The sequence below is a fragment of the Rhinopithecus roxellana genome, chromosome 11 (assembly GCF_007565055.1).
Source record: "Rhinopithecus roxellana isolate Shanxi Qingling chromosome 11, ASM756505v1, whole genome shotgun sequence".
Lineage (NCBI taxonomy): Eukaryota > Metazoa > Chordata > Mammalia > Primates > Cercopithecidae > Rhinopithecus > Rhinopithecus roxellana.
The window spans coordinates 77,795,545-77,812,232 of record NC_044559.1 but is presented as its reverse complement, the minus strand read 5'-3'; the positions used below and the strand labels follow the sequence as shown (position 1 = coordinate 77,812,232).

The window sequence follows — 16,688 nt, the reverse complement described above, 5'->3', positions numbered from 1 at the left end:
CCTGGCCTCAAGTGATCCTCCTGCCTCAGCTTCCCAAAGTTTGTTTTTAAGTGGGTTTGGAATCAGTCCTGTGCTAATCTTGCATTCAAATTAATTCTGTAGTTTTTTTTTTTTTTTTTTTTTTTTTGAGACAGTCTCGCTCTGTCGCCCAGGCTGGAGTGCAGTGGTGTGATCTCGGCTCACTGCAAGCTCTGCCTCCCAGGTTCACGCCATTCTCCTGCCTCAGCCTCCCAAGTAGCTGGGACTACAGGCGCCCACCACCACACCTTGGCTAATTTTTTGTATTTTTAGTAGAGACAGGATTTCACCGTATTAGCCAGGATGGTCTCTATCTCCCGACCTAGTGATCCACCCACCTTGGCCTCCCAAAGTGTTGGGATTACAGGCGTGAGCCACCGCGCCCGGCCTTTTTTTTTTACATAGTAAGGCTCACGAGGGACTTGGCATAGGATTAATATAACTTCTGAGGCACTGAAAGAATCACATACATTACAAGGATGGCCAGCCCAGGCTGAAGCTGCCGAGGGATTCCTAACTCCGGCCAGGCATTGAAGACCGGCTGAGACTAATCAGAGAAAGAAAATGGATAAGAACTTATTACCTATGAATAAGTAATAAACTTTCTTTTGACTTAAATTTACAAAAAGATTTAGTATTAGGACTTTAGTTTTCCTTCAGGAATTTTTTAATGGGGAGAGGACATAAATTCAATTTTTGGAGCAAATCTTCATAGCTGACATTATTGAAGCATGTTAATATTGTTATGTAAACTCACTGCAAAATGCCTGGTGACCTATACTGGCTGAAATGGTGAGAAATACTTTGGGATGGGAAACGGAATAGGGAATGATTTTTCAGCTATGGGTTCAGTGTCGTCTAGAAGTTGATTGAATCAATGTGTTATTCTAACTTATTTCAGAGCTTTTAGGAGGGGGGCAGATTTGAAACTGCCCACTAGCAGTCCCAGGAGAATTCCCAAAGGAGCTGTGGTTGGAATTGGGATAGTGGTCTCACGATGGAAGAGTGTGGTATTGAACATTGCTATATACCCAAATCATATCCACCTAGTATTAATTAGTAATAAAACTGATATTTGATTATCTTTATCTGACTCCTTTTAATTGGTTTGAAACTTAGGCAGGGAAAAAGAGTATCATTAGCCTCCTCGAACTCCCAAATCAGGGAATTTCTGTAGCCTTGGGGTCACCCCATACCCAGAATTGAACTCTAATGTAACTATTAACCCAAGAAGGCAACCTTTAGGCCAATGCCTGCTCAAGTATATATATTAATATCTTTATAGTGGTGTTTCAGTGGCAGAGAAACCCCACATGACAAAAATTGTTCAAAATGAGTTGTTCTTTCAGAGGCACCCAGAATATGTGCTCATTAAGAGCTACTACTAGATTTGAAGACAGCAACATAAAAATGTGTCTTCTCCCTCTATATCTTCAAACCACTCCAATCCAACAAGAAACAGATACAAAAACTCCGTGTTCACTGGAATGGGGAGACATCGTAATATGCAAAATCAGAAAGCAGATGGCAGCAAGGTTTAACAGAGGGAAAGAAGGCCAAGCCTGAAAGTTTTCAGAGACAAGACACAAGCAGATTTTCTCTGTGGAACTCTCAAGACTCAGTGACAGGAGGTAACAGAGGAAGGGATGAGGGATGGATGGAAAATCATTACTAAATGATATCCCTTCAATGCAATCAGGCAACTATTCCTTCTCCCCCTCAACAAGAGATTAAACAACTTAAGCCAGAGAAATTCTGGACTCAGGGACATTGGGCATAGAGAAGGTCAGAGTGAGGCATGGAACGAAAAATGGAGAATTATCCCTTCTCTAATTTAGCTCTAAAATGCTTACGGATAACTGCTCCACAGTGACGGCCACAAGTCAGTCAGTGTCACCCACAATCACAGAGCTTTCAGCCAGCTTAACAGCTTACTCTTATTTTGGATAGAGAGTTGAAGATTGACAAACATGGGGAAAGTTTCTCACAATAAAGAGAAAACCGTACCAAATGAACAGAAGAAACAACTCAGAGGAAACACAGACAATGAAAGATGAAGATGCAAAGTTGTTAGTTTCTTCAGAGATACATGAACAAAGATATTATGAAAAGAAACAGAATAAGGAAGAGCTTAGGTATTAAAAATCTGATGGCCAAAATAAAAAATGCAGTAAAAAGGTTAAAAGATAAAGTTGAGAATCTTTTTTAGGAAGAACAAAAAGACAAGGAGATAGACAACGAGAGAAAAGAAAAAGAAATAGAGATTCAATCTAGTGACACCCTAAGAGATTAATAGGAGTTCCAAAAAAAAGAGACCAGAGAGAAGAGCGGGAAGGAAATTATTAATCATGTAATAATAATAGAAAATTCTCAGAACTGAGTTTCAGAGTAAAAAATTTGGTATAATCAATGAAGAAAAGATCTACTCAAGGTATAAACTTGTGAAAACTTCAGACTATCAAGAATAAAAAGATCTTGGCCGGGCGCGGTGGCTCAAGCCTGTAATCCCAGCACTTTGGGAGGCCGAGACGGGCGGATCACGAGGTCAGGAGATCGAGACCATCCTGGCTAACACTGTGAAACCCCGTCTCTACTAAAAAATACAAAAAACTAGCCGGGCGAGGTGGCAGGCGCCTGTAGTCCCAGCTACTCGGGAGGCTGAAGCAGGAGAATGGCGTAAACCCAGGAGGCGGAGCTTGCCGTGAGCTGAGATCCGGCCATTGCACTCCAGCCCGGGCGACAGAGCGAGACTCCGTCTAAAAAAAAAAAAAAAAAAAAAAAAAGATCTTAAAATGGCTTCTGAACAGCAATATTGAAAACTAGAAGAAATGAAAGAATGCCTTCAAAATTGTAAGTGAAAATAATTTTCAATCTAGAATGTTATATCTAAACAAATGAACATTTAAGCATAATGATGATGATTGTATAAAGGTATTTTCAGACAATATGAACTAAAGAAAAAAAATACTTTACATGCATCTTCCCCCCAAAATTATTAGACTCAAACTCCATAAACACAAGAGAATAAACCAAGAAAAAGGAAGAAGTAGTGTCCAGTAAACAGTGAATCAGTAAACTAAACAAGTAAGAATAAAACCCTAGTTGGCAGTACAAGAAAGTCCCATGACCACTGCGGGGCAGCAACTAGTCCACACTACATCAGGTTATGGGGTTATGGGGGTCTCCATGAAGAAAATATGTAGGAAAATGTGGAACTGATAGATAATATGGCACATTCAACTGTTTGAAAACCTGCATTGAGAGAAATTTTACAGAGCTGTTGAAGAGTGTGAGAAGCCTTAGCTATTCGTTCAAAGAAAACTAAGAGTGAAATAGGTAATTATTAACTTCAGAAAATTGAATACTTGCTGCAGCATGCATATTTACATAAACATCATGATGAAACATTGAATACTGATTTAATAATTTGATGCAAATGCACTGGGAGAGTGGTGGGAGGGGTAGGAGGAAAATAACAGAGCTGAACTGACCTACAAAAATAGAAAGTCAATACATTATCTCGGAAACAGGTAAGTCAAGGATAACTAAGTGTTCAACGGGCATAGTAGGGCGACTATATTAATAACAATATATTGTGTATTTCAAAATAGCTAGGAGATTTTAAATGTTCCCAACCACAAAGAAATGACAAATGTTCAAGGTGATGGGTATCCTAAATACCGATTTGATCATCACATAGTGTATGAATTTATCAAAATAACACATGGATCCTTGACTCCTTCCCCCTCAACCTCCACATCTACACAGTCAAGTCTTATCTGTGGCATCTCTAAATCTGAATTCTGTCACTTCTCAAAGCCCTCCAAACTCCCACCCAAGTTCAGGCCTTCAGTATCTGCTGGTGAATTTCTACACAGATTAGAACTGATCACCTCAGCAGTACCTCACACCTTCTATGGATGATGTCTGTCTGCTTCATCTGTCTATACCTAGTTCCAGGCATGGTACTTGGCACAGAGTAAGCACTCAGTAAAGATTTTTTTTTTTTTAAACAAATGAGTGGAGATATTTTTTTGGAGGTAGGGAACTAACATAATAAGAGATTAATAAATCACAAAGTAGAAAGTATGTCACAGCTATTTAAGAGTTAGCAATTACAGATCTATTTGATCCTTTTTCCTTCCCATCACATGGTAATTAGGATCTTAATGGTTGTGCTTAATTAATGTATTTATTAACAAATATTTCAAATGAAATGCTTATTCTGCATTTATTTTTAAAATTGCCTCCATAATTGTATAGAAATTTGGAGTAAATGCAGCCTAGTAGATAGTCCAATTAAAAGGAGCTTAAATTGCACTTACTAGGTAACCAGGTAATACCGAATGTTACTGACCTATTTTATTTTTTTATTTTTTATTTATTAAGACAGAGTCTCACTCCGATTGCCCAGGCTGGAGTGCAGTGTTGCAATCTTGGCTCACTGCAGCCTTGACCTCTCCTGGCTCAGGTGATTCTTCCACCTCAGCCTCCCGAGTAGCTGAGGCTCAGGCGTGTGCTACCTCATGCAGCTAATTTTTTGTATTTTCTTTTTTTTAGTAGAGATGGGGTTTCGCCATGTTACCCACGCTGGTCTCAAATTCCTGGACTCAGGCAATCCACCCACCTCGGCCTCCCAAAATGCTGGGATTACAAGTACGAGCCATCACGCCTGGCCTATTTTATTTTTTGAGACAGGGTCTCACTCTGTCACCCAAGCTGGAGTGTAGTGGTACAAACATGGCTCACTGCACCCTTGACCTCTGAGAATCAAGCAATCCTCCCACCTCTGCCTCCCGAGTAGCTAGGACTACAGGTGCATGCCATCGTGCCCAGCTAATTCTTTGATGTTTTGTAGAGATGGGGTCTCACTATGTTGCCTGGGCTGGTCTTGAATTCCTAGGCTCAAGTGGTCCTCCCACCTCAGTCTCCCAAAGTGCTGAGATTACAGGTGTGAGCCACTGCACCAGCCTATTGATCCATTTTAGATTTTGAGTTTTAGTATCACATGAAGAACAAGGTTCTTTGAGTATATTCAGTGTGTTTTATTTTGATTCACAAGTCTAAAGTTTTTCCATTTGTGTTTTAAAAGTTATAGATATGCAAAATTAGACAATTCACTGTTTATTTAGTGTGTGCAACAGGAAGAGCATTGGGGAAAAATAACTCCCTCAAAATCTGGTCACCTCATTTCTTTTATCAAGACAGACAAAAGATACATAGCCCAGTCAATACATTTCATTTACTGTGGGTCTAGTTCTGTTATGTATGGTTGACTTAATTTATTTCTACTTTAAGCTATAATATTTCATGATGTTTACTTAAGAAATTACCACCAGCAATTTTGTTTTAACACTTTGTAAAGTTTGGGTGGTTATTTGCTTCAATTCAATCTACAGTACAATAAAATCCTTTGTACCAAAATAAGATTTACTTTGTAACAGCATGAAGAGCTTGGATTAGGTTACGTTAGGCTTTGGTAATAAGAAGTACACCCAATATATTACATCTGTATGATCACAATTTTTAAACTATTATATGTTAATACCCTATGTAAAATCGGTACAAATAAAAACTATTAAAGAAAAAGCTGTGTATACTATCTTTTAGGTGTGTTTTTGTAGCTGCATTCAGACTGTCAATTATAACAAATTCATCTTTGGTACAAGTGTGTAACTCATTAATGAGCTGTAAGTATTCCTTATTTTACATATACAAGAACTTTATCAGACACATATATTACAGACTCAGGTGTGTGCCACCTTGCCCAGCTAATTTTTGTATTTTTTTTTTAGTAGAGGCAGGGTTTCACTTTCACCGGGAGGCTGGTCTCAAACTCCTGACCTCAGTGATCTGCCCGCCTTGGCCTCCCAAAGTGCTGGGATTACAGGTGTGAGCCACTGTGCCTGGCCTCTCATGTTTTCTTAAATGTCTTTTTGTTTGGTTTTAATATTTTTATTGAGGTACAATTTATAAACTATAAAATATATACATCTTAAGTATTTAGTTCAATGAGTTTTGCCAATTATATATGCTTTATAGCCAATATCCAAAGCAAGGTCTGGAGTATGTCCATCATTTCAGAGCTCCTTCGTGTCCCTTTCCCAGAAGTAGCCACTTTCTGACTTTTATCATTAAAGATTAATTATTATTATTATTTGTGTGTGTGTATGTCTGGCTTCTTTCCCTAAAGATGAATGTTTCTGACATTCATCTATGTTGTTTTGTTTATCAGTAATTCATTCTGTTTTACTGCTAAGTAGTATTCCATTGTGTGAATGCATTGTAATTTGCCCATTCTCCTCAAGATGGATATTCGGGTTGTTTCCAGTTTTGAGTGATTATGAATAGGGCTGTTATAAACTTTCTTGCACAAGCCTTTTTTGGGGCATATGTTTTAATGTTTCTTGGGTAAACACCTAGGAGTAAAATTGCGGATTCATACGGAAGATGCATTTGTAAAAGTTTAGACCAATTTTCATTTCTACTAGCAATGTATGAGAATTCCAGTTATTCTACGTTCTTGGAACATGATTGTCAGTCTTTTTTGTTTTAGCCATTCTTGTGGGCATGAAGTAGTAGTGCACGGTTTTAATTTGCATATCTCTAATGATTAATGATGTTGAATACCTTTCTATGTGTATTGATCAATTGTTTATCTCCATTTGTGAAGTATCTGTTCAAATCTTTTTTTTATTTGTTTTTATTTTTAAGATGGAGTCTTGCTCTGTCGCCCAGGCTGGAGCGCAGTGGCATGATCTCGACTCACTGCAATCTCCGCCTCCTCGGTTCAAGCAATTCTCGTGACTCAGCCTCCAAAGTAGCTGGGACTACAGGCATGCGTCACCATGCCCGGCGAATTTTTGTGTTTTTAGTAGAGATGGGGTTTCACCATGTTGGCCAGGCTGGTGTCAAACTCCTGACCTCAAGTGATCTGCCCACCTCAGCTTCTCAAAGTGCTGGGATTACAGGTGTAAGCCACAGCACCATGCTCAAGTATCTGCTCAAATCTTTTGCCCATTTTTAGTTTGTCATTGTATTATTTATTTGTAAAAGGTCTTCTTATATTCTAGATATGAGTCTTTTGTCAGATAAACTATTGAGAATTTTTTTCTCCCAAACTAGCCTGTTTTCTCATTTTCATAGTGGTATCTTTTCGTGAGCAGAGATTTTTAATTTTGCTAAAATCCAATTTATCAATGTCTTAAAGTTTATGGTCAATGATTTTTTTTTTAAAGTTTATGGTCAATGATTTCAAGAAACAAAAGAAATCTTTGATTTCTTTAAACCTGTACAGATAGTCTCTTATGTTTCTTTTAGAAGCTTTATAATTCTGGATTTTATGTGTTGGTCTATGATCCAGACATAAGCACTTTATGTATGGACTGAGATACAAGTTAGCATTCATTTTCCCCATGTGTTTACCCAGTAGTTCCAGTTTCATCCAGTTGTTCCAGCACCAACTTTTAAAAAATTTCAATAGTTTTTAAGGTACAGATGGGTTTTGGTTACAGGGATGAGCTCTTTAATAGTGAATTCTGAGATTTTAGCAGCACCAACTGTTAAAAAAAGAAACTTTTTTTTTTTTTTTTTTTTTTCCAGGGCAGGTGGCTCATGCCTGTAATCCCAGAACTTTGAGAGGCTAAGATTGGAGGAACACTTGAGACCAGGAGTTTGAGACCATGCTGGGCAACACAGTGAGACTTCATCTCAACAAAAAAATTAAATAGTTGGGCATGGTGGCATGTGCCTATAGTCCTAGCTACCTCGAGAGGCTGAGGTAGGAAGATCACTTGAGCCCAGGAGTTCAAGGCTGCAGTGAACTATGATGGCACCACTTCACTCCAGCCTGGGCTGTAACACAATAAGACCCTATCTCTAAGAAGTAAATAGATAGATACTTTTTAAAATTTTTCCCATTGAATTGATGTGATTTATGAACCTATTTTTGAACTCTCTTCTGTCCCATTGGTCTGTCTGTCTATCGTTATACTGGAGTACCACTCTGTCTAAGACTTAGAGTAAGTCTTTAAATCAAGCACTGTAAGTCCTCCAACTTTGTTCTTTTTCAAAAGTGTTTTGGCTATTCTAAGTCCTTAACATTTCCATGTAAATTTTAGAATCAGCTCATCAATTTCTATAAAAATGCCTTGTAGGATTTTATTGGGTCTGCGTTAAATCTATAGATCCATTTGAGGATAGAAATCTTAATGTTAAGTCCTCTTCATGAACCATTTATTTAGATCTCCTTTATCTCAGTAATGTGTTATAGTGAAAAGATCTTGCATCTTTTTGCTAAATTGTTCCTAAGTAATTTTTCCATGGTATTGTAAATGAAACTGAATAAATACATTTTTAAATAACATCTAGTTATTTTTAGAGTTTCCTAGTGACTTGAAGTTAAATTTTACAAAAGCAGTAAATTATGAAGTTAAAAAATATAGATAAAAAAAAACCATACTTCTACTGCTAAGAATACCATTCATTATTAATATCTATATTTTATCTATACACACAGATATCCATATGTATATTTTTAACCACATGAAATCATACTGTACAGGTTGTTTTGTAATCTGCTTTAAAAAAAATAGTGTCTACCTTTTCATATCAATAATATTTCTTTCTATCTAAAATATAGTCCATATTCAAGTTGTCCTAACTATCACAAAAGGTGCTTTACATTTATTTGTCCAAATCAGACTCCTATCCAAAAACATAAACTGTATCTGTATGTTTTATCTACAAGTCTTTTTTAATTTAACACAATCAGATATGGTGATTTCTCTTATGAACGTTAGACCTTATTTAATAAAGCATATTGCTACTCCAGCCAGAGTGACAGAGCGAGACCCCATCTCTAGAATGAATGAATGAATAAATAAAGTGTGTTGTAAACGTCCATGTAAAGGTACTTTTTCTTTAAATATCTCCATTTTTTTTTTCCTTAGGGATAAACATATTTGAGAGAGAAGCCAGTGAAAATCTTTAAATTCCCTAACTTATTTTAAAGATGTCAATGAAGTTATCCAAATTTTCAAATGAGTCATTGAGAATGAATATGTTACAGGATAAAGGTGGTTAAATGTCATGTATCAGGGAGAGATTTCAAGTGGTTATATGTTTTATTTTATTTTACTTGAAACAGGGTCTTGCTCTGTCATCCAGGTTGGAGTTCAGTGGTACGATCTCGGCTCACTGCCACCTCCACCTCTCAGGTTCAAGCAATTCTCCTGCCTCAGCCTCTGGAGTAGCTGGGATTACAGGCATGTGCCACCATGCCCGGCTTATTTTTGTATTTTCAGTAGAGACAGGGTTTTGCCGTTTTGGCCAGGCTGGTCTCAAACTCCTGACCTTAAGTGATCCATCTGCCTCGGCTTCCAAAGTACTGGGATTACAGGTGTGAGCCACCACGTCTGACTGGTTATATATTTTAACATAGGAAACATGAAGCAAACTTTGAAAAGTTCTTTTAAAAAAAAGGTAATAAAATAATTAAAAAATAAACCCCAGCGGAATGAACTAGGTCAGTTACTTCAATGCTAGCTATTAAGAAACCATAGAAGGAGGCAAAGTACTTCTATAGTCTAATAGTTCATTAAGAGATAAAGGCAAATAGTGGTTTATTGATCCTTATGAAAGAAAGATTTCAGTAATAGAAACTACTGATGAGTCATGGTTATTAAGTCTACTGGTGGTGCTACAACTGTCCCTTACTGGAAGAGAGGTCAGTTAGTATTTTCCAAGACATTAACAAAACAGAGAAACAGAACCCCTTCTTACTAATCCCGTCACTTCCTAACCCTTTCTATTGTAGCAATTATTTCTAAAATCTAATGTTGAATTACTCTTAATTATTGTTCCTTATCTTTCCTAATATGTTGCCTGTTTAATTACAAGATTGTGGCAGAGGTTCTTAGCCTGGCTTCAAAAAATCAATAATCCCTGGAACGATATAAGGAATGTTACATGTCTGCATTTTTCTAGTAAGTCAATAGTGTTAAACAGATTCTCTCAATGGGGTCCATAAGATTCAGAACCACTAAGACAGACAGCTAGATTGGCAATTTTTCTAGCACATGTTATTTGATTGTGGTATAAAACACAGCCAACTTTCAATTATAATAAATAAAAGACATTTATTAAATAAAACAGTTATGAAATATAGTCAGAGATGTATCCTCTGAAAGTGTTTTTCAAATTGCAAATTGTGACCCACTAGTGGGTTGTGTCTAGCATTTAAAAAACAAAATAAAACCAGAATACACCAGAATAGAAAATATCTTTTTTTTTTTTTTTTCTGAGAAAAAGTCTTGCTCTGTCGCCCAGGCTGGAGTGCAGTGGTAGGATCTTTGCTCACTGCAACCTCCATCTCACGGGTTTGAGTAATTTCCTGGTAATTTTTGTATTTTTAGTAGAGACAGGGTTTCACCATGTTGGCCAGACTTGGTCTCGAACTCCTGACCTCAAGGGATCCACCCACCCTGGCCTCCCGAAGTGCTAGGATTACAAGTGTGAGTCACCGCACCCGGCCAGAAAATATCACATTTTCTGTTGTAATACCAAAAATCACAAATTGTGGGTGCACTTGGTATAGTAAGGGCATTGTTTCATAAAACTTTTATGTCTATTTTATGTACATGTGTGTTGTAAACTCGGTCATGATACAAAATATATTTTCTTACCATGGGTGATAGTCAACAAAGGTTGAAAAACATTGCTTTAATAACTGCTTTTCTCTTTTCTGTTTTGCCTCAAAACTTCTTGATATGCCACTTCTATAGAAGCTTGGAACCAAAAAAGTTAATGATGATAAAATTGATAATGATGATATAAAGAGTAATATTTACTGAATATTTACTATGTGCCAGGAACTGTGCTGTTTTACTTTAATGATCTCATTTAATCTGTACAACCCAATGAGTATTATTAATTTCTACTTTATAGAAGAGAAAACAGATTTAGAGAAGTAAAATAATTTGATTTAGACCTAGGTCTCTCTGACTCAAAGCCCATGCTTACCATATAAACTGCAGGCAATGGATCTCCTAGATAACCTAAAGAGTAGATGATTCACTTGGTGATAAACACGAATTAAATACTATAATTTTAGAAAGGTTTACAGCGCTGGTCCTATGATGCTACATTGTCCTTTAAATTCATTTATTGTTTTGGTTTCAATTGATACTGCATATTCCTTAAAACTAGTTGTTTCTTCCTAGAGATATATTTTATTTTTTAATTTAAAAGGTTTATATATAGGCATGATATATGATGTGTTTTATTAATTCTCAAATTTAAAGATCCCTTTAGAACCCTAACTAGTATAAAATTATAAGTGGCGGAATGCCATATAAACAAATGCTGTTTACCTCATGGGTTTGTTGTGAGAATTCAACACTTACAAAAAACACTGATAAAAAATACCACTAGCATCTGTCACACAGTAAATGTTCAATAAATGTTTACCTATTATAATAATCATACAAGAAGACAGTGAAGTCTATCCAGTTTTTTTTGTTGTTGTTGTTTGTTTTTGTTTTTTGCTGTATTTTCCCTCTACTTTAATGTTTGTCCTTGGGAATGGTCCAAAAATTTTGCTACTTCACTTTTTATAGAAAGAGGAATTTAAAGTGTTTCTACAGCTATATATTTACAATGAAAAATCATTCAGATAGTTCAGTTCACAATTCAACTGACCATCTAGCAGCTTGAGTTCAAGGTTTATAAACACAGATGCCTACCAGCCTAAGCAGATAACCTGAAAGAGAAGTGGGACGGTGAAGGGTGGGGTGGCTTAGGTTGTATGAATGCAGAACAGAGGAGAGTACTCTTTCTAAAAGTGGATATCACCATTTGGCAACTGAAGATTTTATGCCATGCAGGAATGTAATAGGGTTTATACTGTCAGATTTTCAACTGAAGCCAGAAATCAACTGAAGAATTTGGGCAAATTCTTGATTCTTGAATGTTGGCATAAATTTAAATAATAAAATGCTTTGTGGGCCAAACAAAACAAGTCTATAGACTAAATGCAGCATACAGACTGGCAGTTTGCCACTCAGCTTTAGTTTTATGCCATCACTTAGATATTCTAAACTGACCAACACAGCCCAGGTAAGAATATTATAAACTACAAACTTTCAAAGGGTGTCCAGTGGAGTAGGGAGAAGCATCCCAGAAGATATACATTCTGCAAGTGTAACTCCTCCTCTTTTTTCACACTAGCTTTCTTTGGATAAGCTATTGCTATTCTGAGAAAAAAATTTCACAAGAGGCTGGGCATGGTGGCTCATGCCTGTAATCCCAGCACTTTGGGAGGTCGAGTCGGGTGGATCACCTGAGGTCAGGAGTTCGAGACTAGCCTGGCCAACATGGTGAAACTCCGTCTTTACTAAAAATACAAAAAGTTAGCTGGGCGTGGTTGCAGGTGCCTGTAGTCCCAGCTACTTGGGAGGCTGAGGCAGAAGAATCACTTGAACCCAGGAGGTGGAGGCTGAAGTGAGCCGAGATCACACCACTGCACTCCAGAGGCTGAAGTGAGCCGAGATCACACCACTGCACTCCAGAATGGGAAACAAGAGTGAAACTGTCTCAGAAAAAAAAAAAAAAATTTCACAAGACGTCCTAGACACAAGCCTGTGTGGATAGAGAAGTGATTTCAAGTTAAGGACAAATAATCATAAATGCATAAAGAAAAAGTGAGTATGTTTACCTGACTTCAGGAGAAAATTTGCATTCAAGATTGAAGAGGTAAAAAAATTTTCTTTATTATAGAAGGAAATGCTTGCATTTGATAAACTTTTATAAGTATGAAATGATACTTATAAGATATATTTTATTATAGGCTTATTATAAGCATTATAACATATAAGTATTTCATAACTCCTTATACTTTTATAGGAGCATAGCATCTTTCATGGGGATGAGCTGGTTAGCCCATAAAGTGAAAAGTTTTACACAAAATTACTTTTGCAAATCCCTCAAATCACACTTAGTAAAGGAACATGGTTTTGTATATACCATACCACTTAATACATTCAAACAATTCATTTTTACTTAATAATTGGAACACATAATGTTTCTTCAAATATGCATGAATGAAGCACAGCTAAAATTTTAAACTCTCGCCCACTAAGGCCAGTTAGACTGAATGACTGTAGTGTGGTATTGTAGAGGGGACAAACTAACCTGAAAAGCTAACTTCTGCTAAATACTAGAAAAAGATATCAGTTGAAATACCCAGACAAAAAAGAGGCACTGAGTGACTTCAATGCCTAAAGGAACCAGAGATGTGGAAATATACAGTGAATGGTCCTGTGGGTATCTTTCCAAACAACACAGGAACTAAAAAATATAATTGAATGTTCTCATTAATACAGTTTCTGGTAACCTGAGTGTTGACCCCATTTCTAGGCAAAGAGAAGTAACTTGCCCAACCCTGTTGTGAGGGAGACTCAAAGGTATTTTATTTCTGACCTAAATGTAGTCTCAAGTTTACTGCATTTCTGGGATGTAAGTACAGTGCAATAGGTAAGAATTTAAATCTGTTTGATTTTCATTATAAGTTACTAAATTGGCATGCCAGTTTATATGTGAATAATTTCACAGGACCTAGTCATTTCTAAGTAAAATGAAAATACCGTGTTTTTAAACTTCTATAGCTAAGGAGTGGTTCAAACACCAAGGCAGATGCTAAAGCTCTCCTAAGGCACATAATAAACAATAGGTATATGTTGGCTACAGATTAAAAGTGTTCATTTAATGGGGCAGATACAATCAAGAACTGGTGACTATAAACTAGTCACAGTGGTAACTTCAATCACAATCAACAGGCTCAGGGACTCATATAACTGTGTGGCTGACAGACTGAACAATTATGGAAGGTGTTTTCTGTGGTTGAATCAATCAGAATAGTAATAATGGTGGGATTACTGAAAAAAAATTAACCTGTACTATAATCTGGGGTCAGATTTTTTTTTTAAAAAAGGATATAAGCTGTATTCACGACAACATGTTAATTTCAGTAATCAGGCAGGGTGCATAGACTTGACAATTAATTATGTCAGCTCACGTTAAACAAACATTGGTTGCTAACATAAATTGACTCTTGGAAGGTAAAAAATGATTTGGTTAACAAATGGCTGATAAAACAATCTAGGCTTTGCAAGGCTTAGTGGTCCTTTATGAGCCATGACTTACCCGTATGGACTGGCACTGGTATAGGAATCGAACTCCTGATACATGAGCTTGCGGGTTAGACAGGAGACCTACATATGCCCACAATACCTGGATCTCCAGGGAAACTGGTATGAGACAGCAAGAAGTACAGCTGATAGCCTGCAGAAGGGTAAAGAAGCATCTGCTTGAATTGTCTGATGGTTGCCTATAGTCAATCACCATGCATTAAGCCATTGTTTCTCAAGCATTATTCAGTAACAAGGAAGGGCAATGTAGCTTAGTGGAAAAACACAAAAGTTCACCATAAGACTATGTTATTATTCCTGATCTTTTTTTTTTAGACAAAGTCTCACACTGTCGCCCAGCTGGAGTGCAGGGGCACAGTCTCGGCTCACTACAACCTCTGCCTCCCAGGTTCAAGCGATTCTCCTGCCTCAGCCTCCCGAGTAGCTGGGATTACAGGCATCCACCACTACATCTAATATTTTTTTTTGTATTTTCAGTACAGACAAGGTTTCACCATGTTGGCCAGGCTGGTCTTGAACTCCTCACATTGTGATTTGCCCGCCTTGGCCTTCCAAAGTGCTGGGATTACAGGCGTGAGCCACCATGCCCGACCTTTGATCTTTTTTTTTTGAGATGGAGTCTTGCTGTGTTGCCCAGGCTGGAGTACAGTGGTGTGATTTCAGTTCACTGCAACCTCTGCCTCCTGGATTCAAGCGATTCTCCTGCCTCAGCCTCCCCAGTAGCTGAGATGCCTGCCAATACATCTGGCTAATTTTTGTATTTTTAGTAGAGACAGGGTTTCACCATGTTGGTCAGTCTGGTCTCGAACTCCTGACCTCAAGTGATCTGCCTGCCTCAGCCTTCCAAAGTGCTGGGATTACAGGTGTGAGGCACAGCACCTGGCTTCATTGATTAATTTAGATAAGTTACTGAGTAACTGGCTTGAGCAGATCATGTGGCTAAAGTAAAGGACTTGAACACAGGAGCAGTGTAAAGTCAAAGATGATATCTAAGGGTTAGATTATGAAGTGCATCCAAGTAGTCTGTTTGGAAGCCATCAGAGAACCTCGAAAGTTTCTAGAATAGAAACATGGTATACCTAATGCAGTACTCCAGGAGGATTAATTGTAAGACGCAGAAAGGCATATCATTCTATATGGTTTTGATTTTTAACCAGATAATGCATTTTCATGCAAATGATTGTAAAAATATAAATTTTTATAATTACAACAGAAAGAGTACAATTTTAACCTCATGAAAGTCTATGCTGATCAAATATTCAAGAATATAAAATATTTGAAATACATGATGAGATTTTTGAACAACAGAAATCTGTAGATTACTTGCTTTCGAATTTTTTTCTAAGTAAGGAAAATACATTAGGTATTTTAAACCTAACCTGAAATAATTACTTCAGGCTGGGAACAGTGGCTTATGCCTGTAATCCCAGCACTTTGGGAGGCCAAAGCAGGAAGATCACTTGAGCCCAGGAGTTTGAGACCAGTCTGAACAACATAGTGAGACCTTGTCTCTACAAAAAAATCAAAAAATTATCTAGGCATGGTGGCATGTGCCTGTGGTGCCAGCTACTTGAGGGACTGAGGTGGGAGGATCTCTTGAGCCCAGAAAGTTGAGACTGCAATGAGCCATGATCATACCACTGCACTCCAGCCTAGGTAATAGAGCAAGATCCTGTCTTAAAAAAAACAAGAAACAAAAAAAAACCAAAAGGCCAGGCACGGTGGCCCACAGCTGTAATCTCGGCACTTTGGGAGGCCAAGGCAGGCGGATCACAAGGTCAGGAGTTCAAGATCAGCCTGCCGAATATGTTGAAACCTCGTCTCTACTAAAAATACAAAAATCAGCCAGGTGTGGTGGCGGGTGCCTGGTAGTCCCAGTACTGGGGAGGCTGAGTGAGGCAGGAGAATCCCTTGAACCCAGGAGGTGGAGGTTGCAGTGAACTGAGTTCACGCAACTGCACTCCAGCCAGGACAACAGAATGAGACTCCATCTCAAAAAAAAAAAAAGAAAAGGGCTTTGAGTGGGCATGATTTCTTATACTCTTCCTTCTATGACAAATGCATTATCTATGGAGACAAGGCTGGTTTTAAACTTACTATCCGTGATTTACAAAGGGTAAAAATGAGTCTTCATCAGAAAGTGTATTTCTCTCCTTACTGAAATGTTGCAGTGCCTGTTGAGGATCCTGGTCCACCCTCCTTTCTGGGCTGGGTCAGCATTACCAAAGATGGCAACATGCTCTGGTCTGGGCCTTCCATGAAGAGTCTGATAAATCTCCTGCTGCAAGTGGCTGCAGTCTGCCTTCTTCAACCTGTAATTAAACACCATGGAGGCCGAAGTCCGATGCTAACATAATAATATACCCATATTAGTACTGTATATTAAACCAAACATTGGAAATAATATTATAAAATAGACCAGAGGATATAATCCTTAGTAGGTATTAACGACTGCCAGAAAAC

At 37.7% G+C, this 16,688-nt stretch overlaps 1 protein-coding gene across 3 annotated transcripts in view; it reads right to left on the bottom strand.

Moving 5' to 3' along the window:
• Nucleotides 1–16,688, bottom strand: part of TCTN3 (tectonic family member 3) — a 30,260-nt gene that overhangs the window by 2,400 nt on the left and 11,172 nt on the right. For all 3 annotated transcript variants that reach the window (XM_030941037.1, XM_030941038.1, XM_030941039.1), the window contains 2 exons: nucleotides 16,384–16,537; nucleotides 14,221–14,358 (listed from right to left, as the gene is read on the bottom strand). In XM_030941037.1, the coding sequence (XP_030796897.1) occupies nucleotides 14,221–14,358; nucleotides 16,384–16,537 (292 nt within the window). The remainder of the gene's footprint in view (nucleotides 1–14,220; nucleotides 14,359–16,383; nucleotides 16,538–16,688) is intronic.